This window comes from Pygocentrus nattereri, chromosome 9, assembly GCF_015220715.1.
Source record: "Pygocentrus nattereri isolate fPygNat1 chromosome 9, fPygNat1.pri, whole genome shotgun sequence".
Taxonomy (NCBI): domain Eukaryota; kingdom Metazoa; phylum Chordata; class Actinopteri; order Characiformes; family Serrasalmidae; genus Pygocentrus; species Pygocentrus nattereri.
Genome location: NC_051219.1, coordinates 11,339,404 through 11,366,903, shown reverse-complemented (window position 1 = coordinate 11,366,903; position 27,500 = coordinate 11,339,404). Strand labels below are relative to the sequence as shown.

The 27,500-nt window shown below is 40.1% G+C and overlaps 2 protein-coding genes across 3 annotated transcripts in view; both read left to right on the top strand.

Moving 5' to 3' along the window:
* The window catches only part of rabggta (Rab geranylgeranyltransferase subunit alpha), an 18,494-nt gene extending 10,406 nt beyond the window's left edge, over positions 1–8,088 (top strand). Inside the window, exons 9-17 of the mRNA XM_017717920.2 lie at positions 139–234; positions 611–716; positions 1,107–1,158; positions 1,775–1,863; positions 4,924–5,012; positions 5,280–5,396; positions 5,481–5,594; positions 5,972–6,059; positions 7,083–8,088. Of these exons, the coding sequence (XP_017573409.1) occupies positions 139–234; positions 611–716; positions 1,107–1,158; positions 1,775–1,863; positions 4,924–5,012; positions 5,280–5,396; positions 5,481–5,594; positions 5,972–6,059; positions 7,083–7,231 (900 nt within the window). The 3' untranslated portion in view covers positions 7,232–8,088. The remainder of the gene's footprint in view (positions 1–138; positions 235–610; positions 717–1,106; positions 1,159–1,774; positions 1,864–4,923; positions 5,013–5,279; positions 5,397–5,480; positions 5,595–5,971; positions 6,060–7,082) is intronic.
* An 11,546-nt stretch (positions 8,089–19,634) lies between these two features.
* LOC108439477 (protein-glutamine gamma-glutamyltransferase K-like) overlaps positions 19,635–27,500 on the top strand; it is a 19,112-nt gene continuing 11,246 nt past the window's right edge. The window contains exons 1-3 of one of the 2 annotated variants that reach the window (XM_017717918.2): positions 19,635–19,682; positions 25,869–26,116; positions 26,527–26,718. In XM_017717918.2, coding sequence (XP_017573407.1) covers positions 25,870–26,116; positions 26,527–26,718 — 439 coding nt within the window. In that variant the 5' untranslated portion in view covers positions 19,635–19,682; position 25,869. Of the gene's footprint in view, positions 19,713–25,868; positions 26,117–26,526; positions 26,719–27,500 lie in introns of both variants that reach the window. The other variant, XM_017717919.2, reaches the window with a different exon arrangement.

Sequence of the window (27,500 nt, the reverse complement as noted above, 5' to 3'; positions counted from 1 at the left end):
TATGTTCTGTCTTGATCTCTCTCTTTTCTTTTTTTTTTAGCATGTTAATTTTTTCTCCTTGTGTGTCTATTTTCTCCCTCCCTCCCTCCCTCCCTCCCTCCCTCTCTCCCTCCCTCTCTCCCTCCCTCTCTCTCTCAGGCTCTGGCAGAGGGTCTGATGTTGGTATTAGATGGTCAGCAGCAGCAGGTTGAGTGGAGGAGTGCTCATCCTCGCTTCCGCCACAGTCCTGTCTGGGTATGTACTTGCATTGCGCTCACACTAATGGTGAGAGATCAGTTCATACGCACACTACAGCAGCCAGGTTTCCATCAGCTTTATTCTTATTATATACATTTTGCAAGTGATCAAATGAAAATGCCTTTAAAAAGTAGTTTTTGAGTCTTGCTCCTGGCAGATCGTGTTAGGTCTGTGACATTTATGGCAAATAAAATTAGTTTTAGTCACATTAGTTTTCACAGATGGTCACATTAGTTTTCACAGATGGTCATGCATGTCAGAAAAACATGTTTTTTGCAAGAAATCGAGCAAAAGTGAATTTGCCTCGTGTGGGTTCCTAATCAATCACTCACATTGGCAATACTGTGTGTAAGCTTTTGAATCTCTTTCTCAGCTGTGTGAACTTCCTCCTGGATCTATCAGCGACATCAACAACGAACACAACCTGACGGTGCACTGGACGGAGAAACACACACACAGAGACTGCGCTCTCTATACAGGTGTGTTCTTTAAATCTGTACTGCTTGCCCATACAGCTCTGAAGCAGCAGGTGTCAGTAGCTACTTTTACTAACATCCAGGCTCTCGCAGAGCATTGGGACAGACTGTGTACTGAATGTGACTACATGTATACGTCGGTACCCATTCGATTTCTGTTTTCAGCGGGTGAACTTCTCTATACTGGTTTGAATTCGGGTGCTGGTTTAGTGCAGGGAGTCATGTAAACATTTTGTAAGTGGTGTAACAGTGCGCTAGTGTTAGTCATCATGTATGAATGGAGAATTCCAGTATCCTGTGTGGACCAGCATGTTTACAAATGCAGTCTGTTAAAGTACTTTTGGATTCATATGAATGTACCATCTAAGCTCTGACATCAATGCTTAATTTCAGGTCGGCTTGAGAGCTGGTGCCGGGACTCTGCCACGGACCAGGAGCTTTTCAGGTGTGTGAGTGTGAGTGTGAGTGTGAGTGTGAGGCAAAAGAACTAAACAAAATCAAACTACTGCAGAGCAAGCTTCCATTAGCATACTGATGGTGGTGGGGGGGTCTCTGAACTAACAGCACAGTGATTATGACCAGTCGCAGTCATGCAGAGGTCTCAGAACAAATGAGCTGGTGGTTAGGACCAAGCACAGAAATGTGGGGGACCTAGAAGAAGAGGGTTTTTTTTTTTTTTTTTTTTTTAATTGGTTCTTAGGACCAATCTCAGTCTCAGTCTCAGTCTCATTGGTTCTTAGGACAAATCTCAGTCACACAGTGATTATGGCCCATGACAGTCAAAGGAAGGTGTCTGGATGAATTGCACGGTGATCAGGTGATCATTTACAGTCAGTGGGAGGTCTCAGGACAAGTGATACAAGGATTAGAAGTTCTGTTCAGCAGCACTACAACATACAAACTTTACCTACCTCGTTTTTGGGCCAAAAAAACATTGTTTTGCAATATATGTCATTTTGTTTGAGGTATATTCCCGGTTAAGGCTGTAAATAGTGTGTGTGTGTGTGTGTGTGTGTGTGTGTGTGTGTGTGTGTGTGTGTGTGTGTGTGTGTGTTTCATAGGAGTGAACTGTCTGTAGAGAAGACGTCGGTTCTGCAGTCTGAACTCCAGTCATGTACCCAGCTCCTGGAACTGGAGCCTCAGAACAAATGTGAGTCTCGGTGCATGTGTGTGTATGGGAGTGGACTGTAAGTGCAATATGATATGATTTGATCAGTATTCCTTTGTGAAATTATAGTTCCTGAGCCACGTTCAAAGGTGATGCAGTCGTGTTTTTTCTGAATCCCAGTCATGTCTTGTCCTTTGTGAGCCTGCCACTTTGCCAAAAATGCGTCAAAGCAAACAGTCTAACAGTTTCACTGTATTTTTTTCAAGGACTTTTTCATATTTCACTCTCTACTGTGCGTAATATCAAAAGGTTCGGGGAATCCAGAGAAATCTGTGTGCATAAAAAGCCAAACGCAGTAGCTGAATGTCCATGTCCTTCGATCTCGCATACGGCACTGGATAAAAAAAAACTGGCATGCTTCTGTGATGGATATTATTGCATGGCCTGAGAAATACTCTGGCTTTCCATTACTGCATCCAAAAATGCAAATTAAGATCGTGTGCACTGTGGAAGCAACCTGTCAACAATGTCCACAAACGCCCACAACGTTCAAAGGCTTCTCTGGACTCAAGCTCATCTGAAATGGACTGATGAACAGTGAAAACATGTATTGTGGTCTGTGAGTCAACCTTTCAGACTGTTTAGGGAAATAATGGACATTGTGGTCTCTGGGCATAGAACAAAAGGACCATCCATATTGTTACCAGCATAAAGTTCAAGAGCCAGTGTCTGTCATGGTCTGTGCAGATATTAGTGAGTAACTTGGACGTCTGTGAAGGCACCGTTGACATATTATGGAACAACATATGCTGCCTTTTAGACATCGTCTTTTCCAGAGACGTCCATATTTATTTCAACATGACAACACCAAGCCACATTCTACGTGTGTTACAACAGCATGACTACATCGTGTGGGTGCTAGACTGGCCTGCCTGCAGTCCAGACCTATTTCCTGTTGAAAATGTGTGGCGCAATATTACGTTTAAAATCCAAAAACAAAGGCCTTGTATAATTGCGCAGCTGGAGGCTTGTGTAACTGATGAATGGCAAAAAATTCTACTTTAAAAAATGGATCAATTGGTGTCGTCAGTCTTGAAACTGCTTTTAAGTCTGTTAAAAGGAAAAGTGATGCAACACAGGGGTAAACATGCTCCTGTACCAGCTTTTTTGGAGCAAGTTGCTGGCATCAAATTCGGTTTGAGCATATATTTACAAAAAAAGTAAATATCTTGTTTTCAGTTTTTTTTCTATTTTTAGTAGCATTAGTATGTTTAGTATCAATTGGGTTTGTACATGAAAAGCAGCTCATAAGGAAACAAAGACAAGCCTGTTCCAAGCCTGATGTTGTATGTGGGAAATTGGCCAATCGAACAAAACCGGCCCAAACTTAGCACTTTTTTGGGCCTTATTAGGCCTTCTGTTAATGAACTTAATATTCTTTCTTTCTTTCTTTCTTTCTTTCTTTCTTTCTTTCTTTCTTTCTTTCTTTCTTTCTTTCTTTCTTTTTCTTTCTTTTTCTTTCTTTCTTTCTTTTTCTTTCTTTCTTTCTTTTTCTTTCTTTTTTCTTTCTTTCTTTCTCTTTTTCTCTTTCTTTCTTTCTCTTTTTCTCTTTCTTTCTTTCTTTCTTTTTCTTTCTTTCTTTCTTTCTTTCTTTCTTTCTTTCTTTTTCTTTCTTTCTTTTTCTTTCTTTCTTTCTTTCTTTCTTTTTCTTTCTTTCTTTCTTTTTCTTTCTTTCTTTTTCTTACTTTCTTTTACTTTCTTTCTTTCTTTCTTTTTCTTTCTTTTTCTTTCTTTCTTTCTTTTTCTTTCTTTCTTTTTCTTTCTTTCTTTTACTTTCTTTCTTTCTTTTTCTTTCTTTCATTCTTTTTCTTTCTTTCTTTTTCTTTCTTTCTTTTTCTTTCTTTTTTCTTTCTTTCTTTCTTTCTTTCTTTCTTTTTCTTTCTTTCTTTCTTTCTTTTTCTTTCTTTCTTTTTCTTACTTTCTTTTTTCTTTCTTTCTTTCTTTCTCTTTCTTTCTTTTTTATTTCTTTCTTTCTTTATTTTTATTTCTTTATTTCTTTCTTTCTTTCTTTCTTTCTTTCTTTCTTTTTCTTTCTTTCTTTCTTTCTTTCTTTCTTTCTTTCTTTCTTTCTTTTTCTTTCTTTCTTACTTTCTTTTTCTTTCTTTCTTTTTCTTTCTTTCTTTTTCTTTCTTTCTTTCTTTCTTTCTTTCTTTTTCTTTCTTTCTTACTTTCTTTTTCTTACTTTCTTTTTCTTTCTTTCTTTTTCTTTCTTTCTTTTTCTTTCTTTTTCTTTCTTTCTTACTTTCTTTTTCTTACTTTCTTTTTCTTTCTTTCTTTTTCTTTCTTTCTTTCTTTCTTTCTTTTTCTTTCTTTCTTACTTTCTTTTTCTTACTTTCTTTTTCTTTCTTTCTTTTTCTTTCTTTCTTTCTTTCTTTCTTTCTTTTTCTTTCTTTCTTACTTTCTTTTTCTTACTTTCTTTTTCTTTCTTTCTTTTTCTTTCTTTCTTTTTCTTTCTTTCTTTCTTTCTTTCTTTTTCTTTCTTTCTTACTTTCTTTTTCTTTCTTTCTTTTTCTTTCTTTCTTTCTTTCTTTCTTTCTTTCTTTCTTTCTTTCTTTTTCTTTCTTTCTTACTTTCTTTTTCTTTCTTTCTTTTTCTTTCTTTCTTTTTCTTTCTTTCTTTCTTTCTTTCTTTTTCTTTCTTTCTTACTTTCTTTTTCTTACTTTCTTTTTCTTTCTTTCTTTTTCTTTCTTTCTTTCTTTCTTTTTCTTTCTTTCTTACTTTCTTTTTCTTACTTTCTTTTTCTTTCTTTCTTTTTCTTTCTTTCTTTTTCTTTCTTTTTCTTTCTTTCTTACTTTCTTTTTCTTTCTTTCTTTTTCTTTCTTTCTTTCTTTCTTTCTTTTTCTTTCTTTCTTACTTTCTTTTTCTTACTTTCTTTTTCTTTCTTTCTTTTTCTTTCTTTCTTTTTCTTTCTTTCTTTCTTTCTTTCTTTTTCTTTCTTTCTTACTTTCTTTTTCTTTCTTTCTTTTTCTTTCTTTCTTTCTTTCTTTCTTTCTTTCTTTCTTTCTTTCTTTCTTTCTTTCTTTCTTTCTTTCTTTCTTTCAGGGTGTGTGCTGACTATAATCCTCCTGATGAGAGCTCTGGATCCTTTGGGTCACGAGAAAGAAACACTTGCTCATTTTCAGACGCTGAAGGTCAATAAATCTTTTATATGATACGATCAACCGCTCAGTCAGTTCACAGCTTTTGATCATGTTTTAACTGGTTTAAATCAGGGTGAGAAGCAAAAGACATTGTACATCACTGATTGAATGATGATTATGGAGGTAATGTTGAATGAATGTTTACTACATGATGTACACAGTAAAAAACCAGTGTTCTGTCTAGTCGTTTGTACCCCATTTTCAGCGTAACTGTAGCTCACGTTCTCAATGTTTCATGTATTTGTCTCTCGCTGTCAGGAGGTGGACCCCATGCGCAGCTCCTACTACAGTGATCTCTGCAGTAAGTTTATGATCGAGAACACTATTCTGAAAATGGAGTACGCGGAAGTGCGAGTCTTCAGTCTCTCTGACAAGGTATTTAACGCCTGTAGAATTCATTTGGGTACCTTCTGGAACTTTAACTGTTTTCTCAGTTTGACTTTTTCTCTTTCCCAAAAGAACCTGAGCACGCTTTGTCACCTGGATCAGCTGCTATTGGTCACTCATATCAATCTGTCCTCCAATCAGCTTGTGACGCTGCCACCCCAGTTTTCCATGCTGCACTGTCTCGAGGTAGTCTTCTCATTAGTGATCATTCATTATCACAATATTTTGCTTTTCCATGGATTTGAATGGGTAAAATACATGCCGCAAAGTGTTTTTGGACCTGCTGGGATTTAAGGATTTTTAAACATCAAACAGAGCCTGTTCTCGTGTCTAAAGAGGTGAGAAATAACAATATATAAATATAATTGACTCCTTAAGTCATTTGGGGACATTTGAGGGTGCAGCAGCCCCCTCAGCACCCCTATGTGGCATAATGTGTCACAATAATAACACCATGTCATGTTGCCCACCTCAGACTCTTTGTCTCAGTATTTGTTTTTTCTTTTTCATTCTCATTGCTCTGTGCCTTTCTCCGTTTATGTCTCTCTGTTGGACACACCTAGGTGCTGGAGGCTGATGATAATGTCATAGAGAATCTGGAGGGATTATACCATCTGCCCAAACTAGAAGAGGTGTCTTTGAAAAATAATCGTATCCTTTATGTAGTGACTCCATCCTGGTTGATGCCTGCTGCTCCTTAAACAGCGTGGGGCACCTCTCACTCCCTTTTTATTGTGTTGCGGTGACACTGTGACGGGGCTGGTGAGTGTTTTGTCCAAACCTGATCTGACTGATCTTGGATTGCAAGCTGTTTGGAACAAGTGGCCTGGCTGGTCGTATAATACCAACATTAAGACTAAGATTAGTTGAGTCAGTTTTGTTAATTGTTCATTGGAATGAACGCTTGGACCACACCACCTTGGACCACACCAGCTTGGACCACACCAGCTCTTGGTTTTGGTTGAACTGTTAGCACATAGAGTGTATGCAGTTATGACCGAGCCAGATGGCGCTTCATTGTTCAAGGAGGCTGTTTATATAAAACCTAATTTACACAGTTTTTCTTCCTGACCCCAGATGTAGTCGATCAGCCAAGCCGTTTGGTGTCTGTAGCTAAGAAGTAATGGAAGTTTATATCCACCAATTAGCATTGTGCAAACTGCATTTCTCAGTCATCACACACTTCCCTCAAACTGTGTTGTCAGGTAATCTCAACCAGTTATTGCTTATTAACCACCGTTTGAAACGATGTGGTGGCCCTTCCAAGGAAGCACATGCTAGCCTTCACCCTCCTAGCTTGGTTTCTATGTGTGATGAGGAGGATCCAACTAGCAGCTGGAATTGGACACGACTAAATTAGGGTGAAAAAACTGGATAAAAGTCCAGAAAAAAACTCTTTAAGGAATGGAGTCTGATGTGGGATCAGGCCATCGTCATGAATCTTCTAGCTTATTAGTCTCACCCTGACAGCTTCAGGTAATAAACCACTCATTAGCACTCAAGATTAGTTACACAAGACACAGCCAAGGAGCGGATTTGTTGCCCATGATCTTTTTAAGGTTAGTACAGGCACAACAAAGTGAGAATGCTGATAAATCTTTGTTTTGGTTGGACGATGTTCCAGTGAAAGTGGGTTCTTGGTGTGAAAAGGTTCTTTCTTAATGCTGTCTTCAGAAATCTCGAAGCTCTCTGATCTGGAGCCGCTGGCGTCCTGTCCCAAGCTGACCAGACTGGATCTCCGTGGCAACCCGGTCACCAAAACTGCCAATATCCAGGCAGAACTAAGCCAGCTGCTGCCGTCAGTTACTGACCTTCTGCTTTGATAGAAATATCAAATCAGCAGCATGCGTGTCTGGGTTTGTGTCCGCGTGCGTGTGTGTGTGTGTGCGTGCGTGTGTATGTGTGTGTGTGTGTGTGTGTGTGTGTGTGTGTGTGTGTGTGTGTGTGTGTGTGTGTGTGTGAGAGAGAGAAAAAGGATGTTTGTTTCATCTTCACTGTTTCTTCCTAAAGTGGAGACTCATCAGTAATAACACTGGTTTTAGTACTGTACACCTGCACTGGACTGAAAGAGACTTCAGAACATCCTTACGTATGTATGTACACTACATGTGTAAAAGTTTGTGGACACCCATTCTTATTACTGGTTTTAGCTGCATTAAGGTCCCCTACTGCACAGGAGTTCAATTGTGCACACACAGCTTTCATCATCTCCATAGAAAAACACTGGCGGTAGAATCGGACTCTCTAGAGCAGCCTCACATGAGCCACAAGTCACCAAACCCATTGCCAGGTGTGGGCTAGAAGGGTATAAAGCCCCCAGCACTGGCCTGTGAAGCAGTAGAAGTGGTTTGAGTTGGGGTGGTGTTTGAGATCCAGAACTGATCACCCAACATCAGTACCTGACCTGATTTTGTGGCTCAATGCAATCCAGTCCTCACAGCAGTGTTCCAACATCTAGTATAAAGCCTACCCAGAGCAGTGCAGGCTGTTACTGCAGCAAAGGGGAACAAACTCCCTATTAATTCTTTTGATTTTGGAAGAAACATTGGATGAGCGGGTGTCCACAAACTTTTGGCCATGTAATGTATGTGTTTGTATGTCTTAAAGTGTGTAAATATGTTTGTTTTAGTGTTCAAGTGTCAGAAATCTAACTGCATGCTGATATAAAGAGTCGAATGCATTGCCTTTTGTGTTTATTTGTCTGAGTCTGAAGTAACTTTTTATTTTAAAAAAAGGTTTACATCATTTCTGTCTGACCCCAAATGGGTTTGTGTCTCCAAACCCCCTGTTTGGAGTATGTAGTTCAATTCTTTAAAAAATTAGGGATGCGCCGATATGATAAATGTGAGTTGATGCTGAAGTCCAACCTTTTACCATTTTCACACTGATGCCAGTAATATAAATGTAGTAATGTCAGATTTGCACATTGGGCTGGTTAAGCCAAGATCCGGAGGCTAAAGCTTACGGCCTACAGTGAATTCAAGTAAAACTAGGTTAAAAAGTAACAGTTACAAGTACCCTATTCTGATCTAATCGTTTATAAAACAAATAATAATAAAAAAAGAATAAACACAAATTAGCTAGAACGTCGTATCTTCTGGTGCATTTTCTGTATTTTACTTTCTTGTCTCTTTCAGTGGCGGGTTTTGTTCGATTGTTACTGAAATATATTGAAATGCAACAAATTCTTGGTCAGAGCTGCAAATTTGAGATAGAAAAACTCTTGAATAATGATAAACGTGACGAGGGAAAGAAAGTAACTGTGAATGTTAGTGATTATGCAGGCCAGGCCATGACTTTTAATACTTTTAATCCACATTAAACATTTTGCGCAAAGTTGATTGATTTCATAACACAGAAGCATCAGCTAAACAGACTGATGTCTTCAAATTGATCTCACATCAAAACATCTCAGCAAGCATAAATTATACTGACAAAAGTTTTCACTCACCTATTCAAATCATTGAATTCAGGTGTTCCAGTCACTTCCATGGCCACAGGTGTATAAAGCCGAGCCCCTAGGCCTGCAGACTGCTTCTACAGACATCAGTGAAAGAATGGGTCGCTCTCAGGAGCTCAGTGAATTCCAGCGTGGTACCGTGATCAGACTCCATCTGCGCAAGTCCAGTCTTGAAATTTCCTCACTACTAAATATTCCACAGTCAGCTGTCAGTGGTAGTATAACAAAGTGCAAGTGACTGGGAAAGACAGCAACTCGTAAACTTGGAGTGGGGTCTGGGTTCTGCAGAGTCAATCGCTACAGACCTCCAAACTTCATGTGGCCTTCAGATCAGCTCAAGAACAGCGTAGAGAGCTTCATGGAATGGGTTTCCATGGCTGACAGGTGCATCCAAGCCTTACATCACTAATGATGTAACACAAATGCAGTGGTGTAAAACGCCAGAACTGGACTCTACAGCAGGGAGATTCTACACTGGGAAGATCACTGGACCCCAGGTCTTTTGGCTTCTGCAGTGATTCTGCAGCGTCACATGGCAGAACCCATGTGCCTTTACAACCTGACTGACTTGCCCTTCTTTGTGACACCATCATTTGCTTTCGTAACATTGGCCGGCGCACCTCTGTCAGTCTTTCCTCTGTCAGTCGTTCCTCTGTCAGTCTTTCCTCTGTCAGTCGTTCCTCTGTCAGTCTTTCCTCTGTCCGTCTTTCTGAATAGGCATTCTATAAAATGATGAAAATCAGTAAAATGTTCAGAGTTGTATGAAAGGGGATGGTTGTAACATTTTTCAAAGATGTGTTACAACCCACCTCATCCCTGTCCGACATTGTTTGTGCATCATATTTTTCCTGAGAAGCTACAACTGAATCTACTCTAAGCCATGTGGTTTTATCTGCGACAGTATAAGTACTAAACAAAATACTTAATCATGTCTAGGAGACGTACATGAGATTAAGAGGAGATCCCATTCAGAATACTTCCTCTGGGTGTGTTATCATATTTAGTTCACTGAGCCGGTCTTGGCTTTGCTCTTGTATGAGTCAGTCCGACTGCGTTTGAACCACCACTGTGATAAAACGCTTCCATAACAGCTGGATTTCTCACCACTTTTTGATCTGCTCTATGAGGCTGTGCGTCACGCTTATCTTAATTTCCATTAAAGCCCACATCACGCTGCTGCCATCACCTGCGCTTCCCACCACACAGGCCTGGAGCCTCAAGAGGGCACAGGGGGTGACGCCACTCCTAGTTTTGTCTTTGTGTTACTTGTCCTGTAACTTGGGCTTTATTTTTAGGCATTTATATACTCTGCAGGGTAGATGTTTCAAAGAGCGTCCTCATTCATTTCCTGGATTTTCTAGCTGAGCCAGTCGTTCACACGTCCCAATCAAAGTCGCCTGACAGGAGCCCATCAGACAGATCTACATGCTTCCTTCGGTTTAGGTGGTTTTCTGTTGACGAAGCAAAGCTCGTCATCTCAACTTGATTTTTTTGTCTAGTTTCTACAACGTTCCACCTGCCACCTCCACATCGCTGTGAATCCCAACAGTCCAGTCATTAAAACCTGCCGTGGAAGAGGTTCATTTGAATTTAGCTTCATCAGAGTCACCGGAGGCCTAATTTACTGTCACTAAACAGACAAACTGACCAATATGGACAAGAACCGTGGACGCCTCGGTGTTTTGGACAGATATCATCTCAGTCTTATAGAGAAGTCTACTGTACCGACTCTCAGATAAACACATGGAGCGAGCACAACAGTCATTTGGAAGTTTTTTATTTGCTCTTTAATTACTTTTCAGATTTAGCCCAAACCAAAAAAAAATAAAAAATACATGTTTTCTGTAAAGTGACAGAAAGAGCCAGACGCTCGCACTAAAAACCAGAAGATGAGGCTTCAGTATGAACGCGTTTGACAAGAATCGTGGTCAGTAAACAGGCGTGTGTCAGATCCCAAACAGCGAAAAGGTACAAAAAGGTAAAAACCAGAAATCCAGAAAATGAGTCCTCGATAAAAGACCATAAACACAGGAGGAACGCTCGGTAGCTCTACAGGAGAAGTTTGACAGAAGTTAGAGTTCATGCTTTTCGTGAAATGGTAAAACGGCTCACTGTCAACATCTGGCATGTGTTCTATGCTCTATTGGGAATAAAATACGGGTCTGTGAGATTTACAAATCACTGCATTCGGTTTTTATTTACATTTATTTACATATTACACCGCTTCCCAACTTTTTTGGACTTGACGTTGTAAAAGGTAGCCACTTAATACGTATAGGACAGTGACAACTTGCCTTAGCATATAAAAAATTTGAATTCATTTCAATTAAATGCCATTACAGTTGTTCCCAGTTACTTAGTGACATAAAAGTGATCAATAATTTAATTTGTAGAAACATATTTCATACAGTTAAAACCCATTTCTTATATTCTTTATTATTTTATATTTTTCTTGTATGTTCTTATAGTTCTTATGTTAGTACCTTTTGATTTAGTTAGCTAGAACTAGTGATTCATAAACTGTAACTAGGAATATTAACCACTATACATTTAGAATAATCATGACCACATAGAAATACTTACTTTTTCTTAATGCTCAGTTTATTATTAATATATGGTTATCATATTGTTCATTCTACTGTTCACACAGGTTATACAGATTATGTTATGCTCGTTAATTGAGATAGCAATAAGCTGAAGCTAAAAAAAATAGTTTTTACAGTAGTTTCTGTTGGTGGTGTCTGTCCCAAAGCCTAAGAATGCTAGTCTACAGTTCAAGCCAGTTAAAAGTCTGAAACGTTTTCACACTTTAAAGCTCTACTTAAACATTAATAATCTTTACAAGGACCACTATTATATTTTATGATATATTTGTAAACATATCGCTGTTGTTGGAAGAAAACCTCGTATCTCCAACATGGTACTTTACTTTCAATGTAAGGCCATGGAACCAGATTTTTTCCCCAGTCATTCTGGGTCATTTCTTTTGGTCCAATCATCATGAAATTGACACAGAATATAAAAAACAGCAAGCATTTTCAAATTATGTCAAAAAACGGAAAACGACAAAAGGTTTTCCTCCGACAGCAGCGATATATCACTTATTAGACTTAAACATAAGAACAGCATTTACACTACATTCATCACTTGTATGTTGCTGGTAGCATTTGGTAGCATTTATTATGCATAAGTTACAGTTTTTAATCATCATTAGTAAATTATTACATAGTTGTGAGTTTGCTTTTCATGGGGCCTGGTGTTTATTATAAAGCGCTATTTTCCCCTGGTTTCAGGATTCATCATATCGTATCATGTATAAAGAGAAAATTCTTGCTTTTCCCATGAACAGGAAATATTGTTTAGATGGAACGTTTATTTGAATGTTCCTCACCTCATGACACTCATAACTCTCGGCAATTGCGTCTTATCCTGAAGAACAATAAACACGATCGTCTGGCTATTGCAAAAGCAAAAGCAAGCCTTTGAGTAGGGCCAGACCAAACCTTGGTCTGTTTCGGGAATGAAAACATCGAGCCTGGGCGTGTCGGTCTCATACTGAGGCAGCAGTTTCAGGGTGTGATTCAGTGATATCCACACACTGTGGGTTGAATCAGTCATTAAGACAGAACCTGCTTCACCTTAAGGTGGACTCATCATCACCTTCTTCACTGCTGTGTCCTGGACCAGCAGCTGGAGCACCCGAGTGATGTCATGTGGTTAGGTTGAGGTGGAAGTGGTTCACTGTGACAAGTGCTTCAGGTTTCACAATCAGCGAGAGTGACAGCTGAGATTCCTCACCTGATCACAGATCACACACTTTCTGAACCTTGTGACAGGAGAGCCCACTCACTGCAGTGATGTTATCTGCATGAATTGCAAATAATGAATACTGTGGCCTGGAAAAACGTGTAGTAAATGCCATAATGTCAGTCATTCTTCAGATGTTTCTGAGGGGATTAGATACAAGATAATCCACTTGCATAAGGAAGGATGAAGTTAAAGGAAAACGAAGTGGAAAAGAAGATACAGAGAAAATGGGACTGTCAGAGAAAGTGTCGTCAACAAGCCCTTACTAAATAGATAATTAAATAGACAGAAAAAGAAGAACATTTACACGTCAAACAAACTGCTGGTGTTTTCCGCACAATGGACTGCCCACCCCAGAGTCCAGACCTCGACATCACTGTATGTGCTCGTGATTACTGGGATCACGAGGAGAAAAACTTCTAATACCGAGCTTTGGGGCTCCTGAGAGGCACAACCCTCTAAGCATTGGTCCTCTCGGTGTTGCCACTGCCATCTGTAGCCCAGTGGTCCAAGAAAGCACAACTGGCCGTGCTCTCTTGGGCACAGCGGCCCTCTTTCTCCCTTCATCACCAAGTGTGAAGCTAGCCAACACGAGTGTCCGTAGGCTAATGTAACAGAAGCGTCCTCCTCCAAGAACGCTTATGGCCTTGCATTGGCAGCAGTTTGAAAACCTTAAAGTGGAAATTGGGGGAAAATGGCAATAAAGTTTGACTTTTGCAGGTGTGGAAAAGCATCTCTGCAATATCCCTTGTTTTCAGTTCTTCAGTTTTCAGTTCAAGTCAAAAGACTGGAAGCTGTAATTATTTTCTGTTAGATGTGTCTAAATTCGAAAGATTTGACTGAAATAAATGAAATGAAATAAATGAGCGGTGGTCTCTGACTTTTGCAAAGTACTAGGTAATATATGGCTGCTGTGGGAACAAAACCTCGTATCTCCATTTCACTTCTTGACCTAATTTGAAAATGCCTGTTACCTTTTACACTGTGTTTAAATTTCATGATAAATGGACCAAAAGAAATGGCCCAAGGTTTCTTCTGTTGACTTACATTAAAAGGAAAGTTGGATTTTTCCTTCTCCTGTAAAGTTACCATTTACATGAACAGTGTGTGTATGTATATATATATATATATACACCATTCAGGCGTAACATCATGACCACCTCCTTGTTTCTGCGCTCATTGTCCACTTTATCAGCTCCACTTACTGTATAGCTGCGCTTTGTAGTTCTACAGTTACAGACTGTAGTCCATCTGTTTCTCTGATACTCTGTTACCCTGTTCTTCAGTGGTCAGGAGCCCCATGGACCCTCACAGAGCAGGTGCTATTTGGGTGGTGGGTCGTTCTCAGCACTGCAGTAACACTGATGTGGTGGTGGTGTGTTAGTGTGTGTTGTGCTGGTCTGAGTGGATCTGAGTGGTTTTTGCATTTCTATGTTCCTGCACACTCAGCACCTGCCCTTACACTGCGTGCGTGAAAACGTCATGATGACCGGACCAATAGGTCAACAGAAAAGCTCAAGCATAAACCTCTTTACATTAACTCCTGTTAAAAGGTTTGCCCTGTAAAGTTACTATTTTGGAGACACTATGTTAGGAGTGACCGGCCGGGTTTAAGATTAAAGAAGAAGCTTGAATATTAAAGTACAAATGAGCTTTTCTGAAGCTTCTAGAGTGCACCTTCAAAATAAAGTGTTCCACAGTGGTGCTGAGCTATGCAGCTTGTCTGCACAGGGTCTCACATTCCTCAGATCTCAGGAGGATGATGACAGAGCAGCGGTGTGAAATGGAACAGTGATTCCAAAGAGCCACACCCTTGACTTTCGTGTGTGTGTGCATGCGTGTGTGTGTGTGTGTGTGCGTGCGTGCGTGCGTGCGTATGTATGTGTGTGTGTGTGTGTGTGTGTGTGTGTGTAGGAGTGTCTCCACTTCTTCTTGGCACATGTTCGAATCATGACAGGCTGGTATAAGAACCAGTGATGAAACACTTGTCCAACAAGTTTCCATTATGCTGTACGCATGCAGTGTGAGTCAGTAAAAACACATTAAAAACAAAATCACTTTGTTTAAATAAATACAAATGAGACTTTCTGTGCTTCTGTCAGCAAAAATATGCACCCTGCTTAGGCTGCTACCAACTTAACCCGTTAACTTAAACCTTTTAAAAGAGGTTTTAGGGAATAACCAGCTAGCATGGCTATCAATTAATGAAATCTAGGAGATACCAGTTAATATGACTTCACTTGCTCAGGAAATGACTCCATCCCTTGTAACTCTGTTATTTTCCCTTCTAACTCTGTTATTAGATTAACTAGGACACTGTTGGCTCTGCGTGTGAAATATTGTGACCATGTTGAGCTGCTAGTGAGCAATAAGGGACGAAAGGGAAGGCGTGAGAACCATATGCTACAAAAAAAATCACACCTCTCCACAAAGATTCCAGCACCGAGATAAATCAGACAGCACACCTGCAGGCTTCCTCAGGTCTAACAGTCATGTGCAACTGCCTCAGTAAAGAATAGCATTTAAATGTTGATTTCTGCACCTATGAAGACAAAATTTGAGTGTATATCTGTAGTAATTTAGGGTTAAACCAGTAACGCCCACCTCAAGTGCTGCTAGCATTTCCGTTCCACCTTAAATGCTGTAACAGTTACTTTCAGACACCTGTACAGTCACTGTCATGTAACTGCTGCATATTTTAAGGTGGAATGTAAATCAGATTAGTGCAGAGGTCACTAATAGGCAGACCGCGGTCCAAGTCTGGACCCAGACATTATTCCATGCAGACCTGGGCCTATAAACCGATAAGGTAAGGACAGTTATTTCATTTCAATGGCTGGTCCAATTTAAATTGGCTTAACTTTTCTAGCATTTATTGTACAGCTTTAGTGGCCTGGGAGACTCACAGACTAATAGCATGCATAAAAATCACAAATGTCGCTACTCAGCCAATCAGATCTGTGCATTACATTGAGCACTGAGACTTGACTGAGTGGTGCACACACCGGGGAGGGACGAGGCGAGACACAGCAGACGGAGAAGAAAGTTAGCTGGATTATTTTGCGTGGCGTGCTCTCAAAACAGAAAACTGACAATAAATATTGTTGAAATATCACTGAATTGCACTTTATTTGATTCGACATTCAGTTGTAAAATATGTTAATGTAACTGCTACTTTAGTTTACAGTATATGGCACTGAATAATAATGCGAGTTAGACAGAATGATGTTCCGGACGTTCGCTTGAGGAAATTGTCTTTGGACCTTACTGAATTTTAATGAAAGACCTCTGGATTATTGCATCAAATTCAGTGTGAGGCTGCAAATCTGGTACTGTCTGACACCAAAGGCAACTCCATGGACTTCATTCCTTTTTGTTGCATTGCAGTTTTCGCATGTCAGTGATGTGAAGATGGACAGCAGCAGCAAGAACTGCAAAAACGGCACCGAAAAGACAAGAATGAAAAAGCAACTTAAAGAGGATGAGGACATATCCGAGCACGTGGGCAGTGAGAATTCCTGACAGGAGCGTTCAGATTTGCTTGTATTTTCACATGATTATTAAGCAGTTTATTAAAGACAGTTAATTAAAACCCTGCAGCACTCAAGTTTAAAATTTGCATACAAGGCTGAGAGGAACGGCTTGTTTTACTGCATCTAGATGATGAAACCAGCTGGCAGCACTTGAGTAAGTCTGCTAAATAAAAACCAGATTACTGGGGAATTTCTGTGCAAGCCAAGCAAAGAAAAGAGTAAACAAGTCCCCTCTTGTTATATTGCTGTTTACTGGAAAATGGAGACAGAGCTCACATGTTCATGGGTTGCCGAATATTGAGAGCTTTTAAAAAGTCGGGCTGCATTTATATCCAGAGGGGGATTCTGTTAAAGATGGAGCACCAAGTTTAACAGATTTCCCTGCTATGTCGTTACTGGAATAGATTTAGTGTTTAACATTAAAGCTTTAAAGCTGGAGAGCAAACATTCAAATGTAGAAGCAAGAATGTGCACAGCACACATCTATTAGAGGTCAATTACAGCCTCAATTCATGATATACTGTAGTCAAAACAACAACAACAACAAGGAAACTAAGTGTGAGCAGGGTGTCACATACGTCCGCATCATGCTGTTGGAACAAATCCCTTATCTCTGAGCGGCAACTTTACAGGAGAGATAGAAAGCATTCCTATTATTTAATGTATGGAAATGAATGAAAATCATTGAATGTCATTTCGAATTAGTTCTGTATGTCCATTCGTTATGAAATATCACACAATGTAAAGAACAACTGCCGTTTTGAAATGGCATTAAAAAAAAACTTGACACATGACCGACAATATGGTATTTAAAATATATATGGTATATATTTAATATAATGGTAAAACGGTGGTAAATCTGTGAGATGCTGTCGTTTGTAGAGGCCTCAAACTCTTCGGATGTCTGGTTCCTATCACCACCACTGTGAAAAATTCTGACCTGAGAAGTTTCTCTAGAACAGAGCATTTCTCACCACTCTGAATGCCTCTGTTTACATATTAGCCATTTAATTATACAGAGAATTTGAAAACTTTTGAACTGCTTTTTTGAACTGCTAAATTTCCCTTTTAACTCTGTAAGCTGGTCACAGCTCAGCCTGAGCTGATTCATCACTGTGTTGAAGGCGAAATGTACTGTTTGACGTAGTTGCTCACTACATTTGGGCTGGGCTCATAGAGCATCACTGTGAAATGTGAGTGTACTTCCTTCAGGGGTCTTACGAGAAACAACGTTTAAACACGTCACAAGAGTGTGAAAAGGAAAAGCAGTGCAGTAACGTGTGAACGAGCCATTCATAAAGCACATTTTTCTGCTTCTGCCCTTCAGTCGGCTGATACCTCGTCTACTTTTAGACCCAGCTGACTGTCCTCCTTCTGGAAATGACAGCATTCCTTATTATAACTTTAATTACGCCTGCTGCTTTCAGACAACTGCTCTTTTGTTCCTCAATTAACTTACACATGTTTGGCCAGACCTCCGGTGTTCTCCTTCCTGAGATGCTGTTTATTCTGCATACAGCTGTGCATTGGTACTAGACCTAATTTTTTGACACAAAAAAAAAGAGTTGCAGAAGTTTAAGTTTAAAGAACTTAAAAGGCCCGTATCACGGAAACGTTTTCTCAGTTTAATTAAATAAAGCAGTCCATATATGGAAACTAAGCTCTGAAAACAGCCCACCTGAGTTCATTGTTTTTTTGATGTCATAAAAACCAACACATATAACAGCATTGTGCCAAGTGTAATGTTTGGTGGAGGAGGGATGATGCTATGGGGTTGTTTTTCAGGGGTTGGTCTAGAACCCTTAGTTCCAGTGAAGGGAAATCTTAATGCTTCAGCACACCAAGACATTCTGGACAATTGTATGCTTCCAACTTAGTGGGAACAGTTTAGGGAATAACCTTTTCTATTCCAGCATGACTGAACCCCAGTGCACAAAGCAAGGTCCATAAAGGCCTGGACGAACTTTGACTGGCCTGCACAGAGTCCTGACCTCAACCTTGTTAAACTCAACCTTTAGGATGAACTAGAATGGACATTGCGAGCCAAACCCTCTCGTCCAATATCAGTGTTTGTCCTCACAAATTCTGTTCTGGATGAATGGGCAAAAATTCCCACAGACACAGACAAATTTCCACAGCGTACTGTGACCCTTGTTGAGGACAGTCTTTAAATCTATAAGGTGGACCAACAAGGTAGGAGTGTGTAATAGAGTGTCCGCTCTAGTGAGAGGACAGTGTTTAAAAACTCCAGCAGCACTGTGTCTGATCCACTCGTACCAGTGGCCAGTTTGTGTACGTAATTTGTTAATTTAGTGCTGGTCGATGTTAAAAAATTTGCTCAGCCGCAAAACACATGCTAATTTATTCTTAAAGCCAACAACAAAGAATTTGCATGCAAAGAATTTATTTGCAAATAATGGTGGAAAATAATTATTTGGTCACCTACAAACAAGCAAGATTTCTGGCTCTCACAGACCTGTAACTTCTTCTTTAAGAGGCTTCTTTGTCCTCCACTCATTTGCTGTATTAATGGCACCTGTTTGACCTCGTTATCTGTATAAAAGACACCTGTCCACAGCCTCAAACAGTCAGACTCCAAACTCCACTATGGTGAAAACCAAAGTGAAACCAAACACCAGAAACAAGATTGTAGACCTGCACCAGACTCGGGAAGACTGAATCTGCATTAGTTTGTTTATGAATAAACTGCCATAAAATCTATTCCAGTCTGTAATCACATGCTTCATTTTTCACAAAACATCATTGTTCCTCTTACCCATCTCCACACCCGCACCCGCACAGAGGAAATGACCGCATCACTGGTGTAAGAAAGCCTCATATCGGTCCATTCATTGTGAAATGAAAGAAATGGAGTTAGGGTTTAATATGACAGTGGACGGATGGAAAGAAACACCTGTAGATGTTTTCAGATCTACAGCAGCTTGATTTTCTCCTCTCTCTCAAAAAATGAAAGCTTTAAGTGCTGCTTATCTGATGGGGGCAGTTTTGCTGGTCTATCAGGTCTTCCAGGTGATTGTTAGGAGATTAGATTAGGTGATTGTTCCATTTTTGGAAACTCCTGATTTTTCACTGATTTTCTTTAGACTACTTACTTTCTTACATAAGTTAATATATCTAATCTGTTCTAAAAAAATGTATTGGCTTTAATTGTAAACTCAATAAATGAAAGGATTTTTGCTTGGAGCTCTTTGTTTATCTTTAAAAAAGAATTTAAAATACTGCAATGTTAAGTTAACACAGAATAACTCTGAGAACAGTGAAGGTCCACTGGCAGATCATTCACAAACCTTCTGGGCCTGCTCTGTAATTCTATGCGTGGAAGCTGATTGGCTGAGGCTGAGAAGGCAGGACCGTAAGTGAGTATAAACAGGCCTGTGAAAGACTAGAGCGCAACAGCAAGCAGAAAGACACACAGACACAGCAAATACCCCTGGACTCAGACACTACAATCAAGTAAGAAGAACGCTGCTTTATTACCTAAAAGTACTTAAGTGTTTACTTTAAGTGATTTTCATCGACCTGCAGTTCTCCATAGTTTATAGGATGCATGTTCAATGGACTGAAGAGAAAGACTATATTGCAAAAGACAGTATCTACTATGAAATACTTAGTAGCTACTATCAATTATTCGGTAGCTACTATGAATTATCCAGTAACTACTTATTGTTTATTTAGCAACTACTATGAATTATCCATTATATATTATGAATTACTCAGTAACTACTATAGATTATTAAATATATATTATACATATCGCTGCTGTCGGAAGAAAACCTTGTATCTCCTTTTTTGTCATTTTTAGTTTTTGACATAATTTCAAAGGATCTGTTGCCCTTTACATTGTGTGTGAATTTCATGATGAACGGAGCAAAAGAAACGGCCCAAAATGACTTGGAAAGACGTCTGGTTCCATTGACTTGCATTAAAACTACAGTATGTTTTTTCTTTCTCCTGTAAAGTTCTAATTTTGGAGATACAAGGTTTTCTTCCGACAACAGCCATATGCAATTAGCATATTTTTTACTTTTATATGGACTGTATTTGTGATGAATGTGTCTTCTTTCTAGAGTGTTTTCTTACAGATAATCATGTTATGATTAGTCTGTATTACCTGCATTGTGATGTACCCTTATGTCTGGTGGGGGCAGTGCTGCATAAGCTTCCCCTGTAGCAGTGACCCTGCACTAGGAGCAGGTTATTAACTTATATACTGGACGTCTGCTTTATATATATTGTATATTTTGTAATTTGCCATTTAAACTACTCGAGAGTAACTACGCCTTCAGGTTGAACCACTCGAGGTGTGGCGTGTTTTTCTTTCTGGCCATGCACTGTTATAGGTGTTGGTTCTTGATAGATGCTGTATTATTCTTCACATTACTCAGTGCTTAGGTCACATCCACAGACTACACTTTCATTACCACACACCCACTGTCCTACGCATGCACACCACTCTCAGCTGGGAGGCGTGTGAGGTTTAAACTAGAATCTTGCGCAAGGACGACTTTAGTTACTACAGCAACAACAACAACAAAGAAAAAGAATGTGAAATAATTCTCAGGCCCAGACAGAAAGGCTACATTAGATGTTATGAGCCGTAATGCAGTTGTGTTATGATGCTAAAGTCCTGGAACCTTTTCTCACCTGCCGTTCAAGCTATTATGAGAACAACATTCTTCTATGGTGAAGATCAAAGGTGGGCGATACGACAAACTGTAATACCACGATATTAGAACATGCCACATTTTTAAAATATGATAAAAAAATATGAAGCAATTACTTGAATTCTTCACTCAGTGTGCTGCACGGACTCCAGTTAAACAGGACTAATTGTCCACCCTTTTTAACCAAACATACAGTTGGGAAGTGTTTTTTAAGTACTCATGCTATCTATTATATGCTCATATTTTGATGTCATTTATCACGATAGCGACAAATATTGAGATATTGCCCAGCTCTGAAGATCTAAACATTCCATTTATAATGTGGGACACTCTTGATTTCATGCTTGGAGCAACGCATTTATACATATTTATCCCAAATGTAGTTGTATCTTCAGTTCTGTGCTGGAGCTAAGATGCTACTGTAGCTAGCAAGAAAAAAGAAGTGTGGCTCATGTGGTTCTTGACCCTTCTGTGGTTTTATATACTCTTATCTGCGAAAGTGGACAAAAGTGCTGAAAAATTCTGGCGTCAAGCTGTTTTTTTTTTGTGTGGAATAACCTTCCATTTCTTGCTAGCTGTGTTAGCTTTGCAGCCTCGTTGCAACACAGAAGCAAACTGCAGGTACCAAACACGGCTAGTTGACTACAGTTTGGGTGCGTTCAGGACTTTTAGGCAGTGTCTTGTGGCCTCTTTTGCCAACCAACAGTGTCACCGGAACATGTAGCACCAATAACCTGAAACTACTCTTCTCATAGTGTGGAGAGCAAACCCAAATTAGCCAGACTGAGTGACCGCTCCATGCTGCCACTTAAGCTTTGTGATCAAGGAGCTGTGACAGTCCTAGATGTTCACAATCCATTATGTGATTGTCTGTTCACGAGCTCTGAAGAGCAAGAAGGCACTTGTTGATTTGAGAGTCAAACCCTTTAACCTCATGGCCTCATTTCTCCAGCCCCTTCCTCAAACCCTCAGGGAATATTTCTCAAGCTGGTTGCTGAAAGTGAGGGAAGTGTCCGCGATGTCTGCTATGCCAAAAAACTGGAGCGACATGTTCTTGTGTTTCATAAGATTCACACTTATTCTACCCTGCGAATCAACTCAAATTAAAAAAATGTGACATTAGCAAAGCAGAACATGAGCTAAACCAAAAAGTAGATTCCTCTTAAATACACTAGAGTATGCCTAGTTTAGCACAAAGCCATCAAACCTTTACTTCAAAACATGTAACTGTGTAAACGGCACTAGTTGCTGCTCATCATTGGGCCTAATATACCGTCCAGGTGACTGCACGCCAATACAGTCAATACGTTTCATATTCAAATGGGACATATTTAAAATCTATCACACAATAGGTCACTGGAAAAATCACTGTATTCATCATTCATACACAGGCAGTAAACCAAAACAGCCAAACTGGGCGTGACTTTCTAAGCCTACTTAGAAATCTACTACAGGTGATGCTGATTTTACAGCCACCCCATGGCTCTTTGTACCAGTGTATGTTTATCCAGTTGTCTGCATATGTTGCTGGACCACATAGTGATCTGTTTGGTGAGCAGGTTCTAGATGGCTTTCGCTATATTCCTTAAGGTTATCTAAATACCCCCCCCCGCCCCGCCCTAGACCACACCTTTAGTCCTGCATGTCACAAACTACGACTGTTAAAAATTCGGCTCTTGGTCAATCCAGTTTTCACTCAACGTTCTCAGAACACCAGGTGCGAAAGGTCCTTTTGTGACTGAAAAAGATAAAATAACATACTTCTCATATTTCAGTCTTATCTTCGGACTGACCAACAGCTCTGAAAGGAACTGATGTCGACCATGCCTTAAGCTTGCGTGACTCAGAGGCGTGGGGCTGGTTTTGAACATCTGGAGGCCATATGCCGAGTCCTCCTTAGGGGCCCCCAACCACTACTGCAATGAAAAGCATCTGTATTATTCTGTATGCATGAAAGAAAGCAAATACTTCATTCATTTTATTTAGTAAGAGAGCTACATACTTATGTGGTCCTCTTTAAAATATTGAAAGTCGGTGGGAAACCATTACACTGTGTGCACAATTATTAGGCAGGTCTTATTTTTGAGGATTATTTTTATTAATGATAACTGCAGCGCTCTCGGTTAATCCAAAATGTTAATACACCTCAAACATGAATGTTTAAGAAAGTAAAAGTGAGGTTTTGTTTTTCTTAGGAGAATAATATCTATATGGGCACATTTACTGGGAAACTATAATGGTGCAGAATTATTACGCAGCTAAATGAAAAACACACATTTTCTCATCTCACTTTATTTTCATCTGTTCAAGTGAGAATTATAAACAACTCAAAACTTTCCAATGAACATTTCTGAGAATCAGTGACCAGTACAGCCACCCTTCTTTTCAATAACAGCGATAAGCCTTCCATTCATGGAGTCTGTCAGGTTCTTGATCTGTTGACGATCAACTTTTTGTGCAGCAGCAGCCACAGCCTCCCAGACTCTGTTCAGAGAGGTGTCCTGTTTTCCTTCACTGTAAATCTCCCGTTTAAGAAGTACCCACAAGTTCTCAGTTGGGATCAGGTCAGGTGATGAAGGGGGCCACGTCATAAGTTTTTCATCTTTAACCCCTTTACTGGCGAGCCATGCAGAGGAGTACTTGGATGCATGTGATGGAGCATCGTCCTGCATCACTGTCTTTCTGAAAGATGCAGATTCTTCCTGTAGCACTGCTTAAAGAAAGTGTGTTCTAAAAACTGGCAGTAGGCTTGGGAGTTGATTTTTGATGCAATTTTTCTTCTAAAGCATTTCAGAGTGAACATCAATATCAGGGAGGGTCTCTTGGCTAGCTGAGTGTTTTCTCTCATTAATAGATGGTGGGAGATGAAATGTGATATTATATATTTGATAATTACATTACGTTTAGATGGAAGATAAAAGAACTTGTCTGATAGGACCAGATCAGTGGATCAGAATGTCTGGAGAGAACAATCCTTTTGTTCTGAGTTGATTGAACTTCCAATAGTAACTTAACAGAAGGAGAATCTGCCGCTTGCATGTCGTCTACTTATTATTAGAAGTTATTGAAAGTTCCCTTGACATATAATATTTTAAGTAGCATAGTTTTTACAGTGCACAAGAAATTTCTGAGCCAAATGTGGGTGGGCAAACTGAGTTCTATATTTACAAACGAAAAACAAAAATGGAGATATGAGATTTTCTTCCAACAGCAGTGATATTTATATATATATATATATATATATATATATATATATATATAATCAAAATCCCCTTTGCATTTATAAAACATCCTTGCTTATTGTCACGATTGGCCCCTCCCAGTCCTGTCCATGTGCTTTGTTTTGGCTTTCTAGTCCTGCCCCCTTGTTTCATGACTCCACAACGATTGTCTCCACCTGTTTTCCACCTGTCCCTCGTTTTCCATGTGTATTTAAGCCCTGTGTTTGCCCCTTGTCTTTGCTGGTCTTTGTTTCTTGAATCTCTGTCTATGTTGCTTGTAGTGTTTGCTTTTTGTTTGAGGTTCTGCGTTCTTTATTGTCATGTCTGTCCCGCGATCGCTACGTGTTGGCTATATGAACCTGGACCGTTCTGACCATGACCCTGGATTTGCCCTTAATAAATCTCGCTTATCTCCGCATATGCGTCCGCCTCCTCGCTCCTCGTCACACTTGTCCATTATTGACAGTAATAGACATGCAACCAAGACCCATGATTTTTGTAAACTTAATAAACTCAACTTTTACCATATCTGGTTAGTAAACAAGCCAAGAAATCATATCATAATCAAATCAGAAAGGACATATTCAAACACTTTTGGCCCAAAGATGGTTTAAACACCATGTTGTTGAGCATTGACATCACAAAAAGGGGATAAGATGTGTTAGTTTAGGCTTTATTCCTAAGGTCACACTCAGGAATAACAGGCAGGTCATTTGTATGGAGCGTCCTGCCTTACACTTGGTGACCCGAGACCTTGTTTTGAGTCCAGCGTGGGCCTTGTGTCCGAATCCTCTCAGGATAAGAGTGCTGATATATGTTAGTTACAGCCAAAGCTGCTCTTCCATCTGCATCCAACTTTACTAACACAGGCCCTGGTTTCTGTGTAGTAACAGACAGTGAGGGAGAAATATGCAAGAGCTATTGTGGGTGAGAGACTCAAGAATGTCCAAGTAGCTGACAAGACAAGATTAAAGCAGAGAGAGAAAGAAAGGAAGGATAAAGAGATCAGAAGAGACAGAGGAAGAAAGAGGGATTAATGATCCCACCATAAGAAAGCAGTGCACTTCATCGGCATTACATCATCACTGACATTTTATGGGCTGCCGATTTGTGACTGTCTAAAAAACACAATCATATATTGTACAGTATAATTATATGTTCATATAACTATGTGCTGTACATATCAAATTCATAGTAGATACTGGGGTCTTCTTGTCCACAGACAACAACTTCAACGCACTACAACTGTACTATACTTAAGAAGAAACCCATTAAAGGGTCCGTATCATAGAAAAAATCGCCCTTTTCATTAAAGAGTATGTAGTATGTAAACATTGTTATATACAGTATATACACACATTGTTTTCAAAACATACAGTTTGCTCCATAGTTTGAGATGCATGGTTTTTTATTTGGACAGCGAATATATTTATTTAGCCAACAGCAGTTTAGCGCTGCCCATTCACGCTGAAGTTATAAGCAGGGTTTCAGCCTGGACTGTTATTTACATAAGGCGCAATACAGAGCAGCCAATCAGAAGGGGTCATTTCACGATGCCAGTCTTAAAGGCACAGAAACAAAAACAGCCTGTTTAAGGAATATAGAGAGGTCATTTAACAGTGAATTAGTCTGTCTTTGCATATAAACCCACAAAAATTGATGTATTCATGCTTATGTATATGTTTTAGAATGTTTATGTGTTTATGTACTTCTGTTGTCCCTCCTCTTCATCCTTTGTTCCTCCTCTTCCTCAGTATGCCTGCTGAGGTCAGAAGCCGCTCCATGGTGGGCCGTTTCCCAGATGTTACCCTCCGGTGGGATGAGCCCGAGGAGGAGGAGGAGACGGGGAGCAAACAGGAGGGGGCGTGTAAGAGGTGGTTCAGGAAAATCTGCCCCTGCTGCTGCCGCAAGGCCAGTGACGAACACGATGGCACCGACGCCGTGGTGACCGGGACGGACGATGGTGGGGAAAAACCGCCCACAGCCGGACACGAGTTAGATGGTAAGAGGCAAAGGACTGCTGACTGCAGTGCATCATGGGAGATGTAGTGTAAAGGCATCAGAGCACAACTTCCAATGCAACGATACAATGTTGTCATATTTCGATAATCTTTCTGCCTTTTATAAATCTTTCTAAATTTTGTATTAATCTTTGTGTCTTTATTACTCACCTGCCTCTCTTTCTCTCTCTCTCTCACTCTCTCTCTCTCACTTTCTCTCTCTCTCTCTCCTTTCTCTCTCTCTCTTTCTCTCTCTCTCTCACTCTCTCTCTCTCACTTTCTCTCTCTCTCTCTCCTTTCTCTCTCTCTCTTTCTCTCTCTCTCTCCTTTCTCTCTCTCCTTTCTCTCTCTCTCTCTCTCTCTCTCTCTCGCTCTCTCGCTCTCTCTCACGTTCTCTCTCTCTCTCTCTCAGAGTTTTTGCTATCAGTCCGTTCGGTGGACCTCCTGAAGTCTAAAACAGGTCCAAATCGTGTGGAGCATCATACAGACCGTTACCATGGCGACAACCTCATCATCCGCAGGGGGCAGACCTTCCAGATGTGGATAGAGCTCTCACGACCTTTTGACCCCACGGCAGACAAACTACACCTTGAGCTCAGGCTAGGTACGTTTTAATTGTCCTCCACGTCGTTGTGCAGTCGCCCATATAAGGAGCTCTGGGTCTGCGCTGCTTTTCTTTATGAGAGAAACGAGAGACGATTTTAAAAAATGGCAGTTGTCATTTCCTGCAGCAAGCCAAAAAGTTCCAAAGACGATTTGTTTCATTCGGTGTACATTTTTCCTTCTGAATTAAATATGAGACCATTTAGCAGTCGAAATAAGAAGAACACTACATACATGCTACAGGCAAGCGAACGCTCCTGCGCATTGAAATGAGGCCATATTAAGTCTCAGAACTTCAACAGAAACTCAAACTGCCGAAGCGTCTCCACTGCCACGCTGGACAGAGCTGGCTGGTTTTGTGAGGGGTATTTTTGGTGAGGTTGCCAGTCTTAAGATGTCAATTCAGTGTGTAGCAGTTTTAGCTTGTGTGTGGCAATAGACATATTTGGGCTTCTTAATGGCCTTGATATTCAGGGCATCAGAGGGAAAATGTGTAAACGGGCTTTGGAGCAGGTTTGTTCAGCACTGAGCGCATTTCACGATTTCGGAAAACAGCATCTACTTTTCTCTAAGAGAAAACCAGCTTAGACCAGGCTTTCCTAAAATGGGCCTGACGCCGTCTACAGAACCACAGCCCGAGCTCAGGGAGTCCTCACTGTGACTACCACGAGTGAGTGACCCAGTCAGTACATGGGAATTAGGGGTAACAGTCACAGAGTCGTATGCAAAAGTTTGAACAAGCCCAGTCAAAAACAAAACTGGTTTGTTGATTTTTCTAAGTGA